The sequence below is a fragment of the Chiloscyllium plagiosum genome, unplaced genomic scaffold, assembly GCF_037043375.1.
Source record: "Chiloscyllium plagiosum isolate Xiang-an unplaced genomic scaffold, Cpla_swu_hap1 HiC_scaffold_44, whole genome shotgun sequence".
Lineage (NCBI taxonomy): Eukaryota > Metazoa > Chordata > Chondrichthyes > Orectolobiformes > Hemiscylliidae > Chiloscyllium > Chiloscyllium plagiosum.
The window spans coordinates 13,370,504-13,372,329 of record NW_028270182.1 but is presented as its reverse complement, the minus strand read 5'-3'; the positions used below and the strand labels follow the sequence as shown (position 1 = coordinate 13,372,329).

The 1,826-nt window shown below is 43.0% G+C and overlaps 1 protein-coding gene across 1 annotated transcript; it reads right to left on the bottom strand.

Moving 5' to 3' along the window:
* Positions 1–233: 233 nt before the first annotated feature.
* Positions 234–1,624, bottom strand: LOC148136917 (putative G protein-coupled receptor 139). Its single transcript, XM_087982856.1, has 2 exons — positions 1,555–1,624; positions 234–1,162 (listed from the first exon to the last, which is right to left on the bottom strand). Exons 1-2 carry the CDS (start codon positions 1,622–1,624, stop codon positions 234–236), a joined length of 999 nt encoding a protein of 332 aa, XP_087838982.1.
* Positions 1,625–1,826: the final 202 nt, after the last annotated feature.

Sequence of the window (1,826 nt, the reverse complement as noted above, 5' to 3'; positions counted from 1 at the left end):
GATTGGCAGCTTCCTCCTTTTTGTTCTGTGGCCTTAAGTGGGATCTCTCTCAGCTTTTCACGTGCGCACTTTTGTTTTTGGAGATCAAAGCTCATGGATTGTCCACACAGCAGACCTTGCAGTAAATCGATTCTTTTTTTTCGGACAGACGCAATCAGACGGAAGAATGTGCGATGCTGTGAACTTACTACTTTCCTCTGGGGGATTGGAGGGAAAGGAATGTGAAGAAGAAATCAGTTCCCGGGTTTCAAGCCCTTCAACCTGTTCCATGACTTAGCGATTCGCTTGAAAGGGTATATCATGGCATTCTTCAGCTGTTCCCTGAATTTAGCCTGAATCACAGCGTAAATGCATGTGTTGGTGCAGGAGCTGAGCAGTTGCAGCATCTTTGATGTGCGATCTGTGATGAAGCAAGGATCTGTAAAGGAAGAGTAATCTCGGATATCAGTAATACGTGCGTAAATGTTGTAAACAACCTGGGTCACCCACAACAGCACAAAACTGCCTGATATACTGAAGAGCAAAACAATGGACTTCCATCGGTTTTCCATCTCTGCATCCTTGTGCTTCTCTCCATTTGTTTGACCACGGAGACCCCTACGGATTCGACTACTCACTAAAATACGCCTGACAGTCAGCACATTGAACAGCAAGATCAGAAAGAATGGCACACAAGGGGTTAAAATGTAGTTGATCATTTCAAACGCAGCCCACGCAGGAGAACTGAAGAAACTGGGCTTACGGGCACAGCCCCACGGAATATTGTCAATGATGTATCGTGGTTCATAGATAAAGAACCAGGGTACAGACTCCAGGGAGCCCAGCATGGTCACAGTCCCGAGAAATGCTGCTGCAGTTCTCTCGTTGCAAAATCTTGTTTTCACCTTCTCACAGCAAATGGCAATAAATCGGTCAGCGGTGAACGTGACTGTGAGCCAGACAGAAACCACTGTGGCTGCTGATCCCAGAGCAACAACAAGACTACACACAGGAGTAATGTTCACGTAGGAACGTGGTAAATAAATTGGAATAGTGATCCTCAATATGGCATCAAAGACAACGACAAAGTGATCGGCCACTGCCATTCCAACCAAGTAATACGTTACACACTTAGAGAGACCACACCTTCCTCGGGATAGGATCACAATTGCGACAAGGTTAACTGTGAAGGAAGAGAGTGAGATAGGAGCAAATATTTACACACCCTGCATAAAAGAACAATGTGACAGAACCTATGGCAAAAGTTCCAACTTTGTTGTTGCTTGACGAGTGTAAACTGAAATGTTGAATGCTTTCCTACAGATGTGTGCTTGAAACACAATTATCAATATTTTGGGGGGAATCCATAACAAAAGTGAATAAAGTAACCATGGGAGATTTATAGGTTATCATTAATGGTAAAATGAATTACCTACAAGAGTAAAGGAGCATATACAATGGTGGCATTTGACTCCAAGAAAAGGTGGTTGATAAAATACACAGTGAGAAATAATGATCATTAAGCAACACGGTTCACACAGAAATGCATCAGGAACACTTGAGATAACAGCTTACCTGGAACACCAATGGCTGAAATGAGAGGAAAGTAAACGTCTTCTATTTTCCATACAACTGGGTATGTCATTTCTGGGATTAGCAACAATGTCTGTTGTTCTGGGAGTCCACAGATCTGGCAGGAACTGTGAACTTGTCCTTCCCATTAGATCCTGATTTATACAGAGGAGAAATCTCTGGTGACATAGTTACACTTGACACCATTATTAATTACACTAACTTAAACAAACACATTGCATCAACAGCTTTGCCTCTGGTCTAAGCAATGTTGG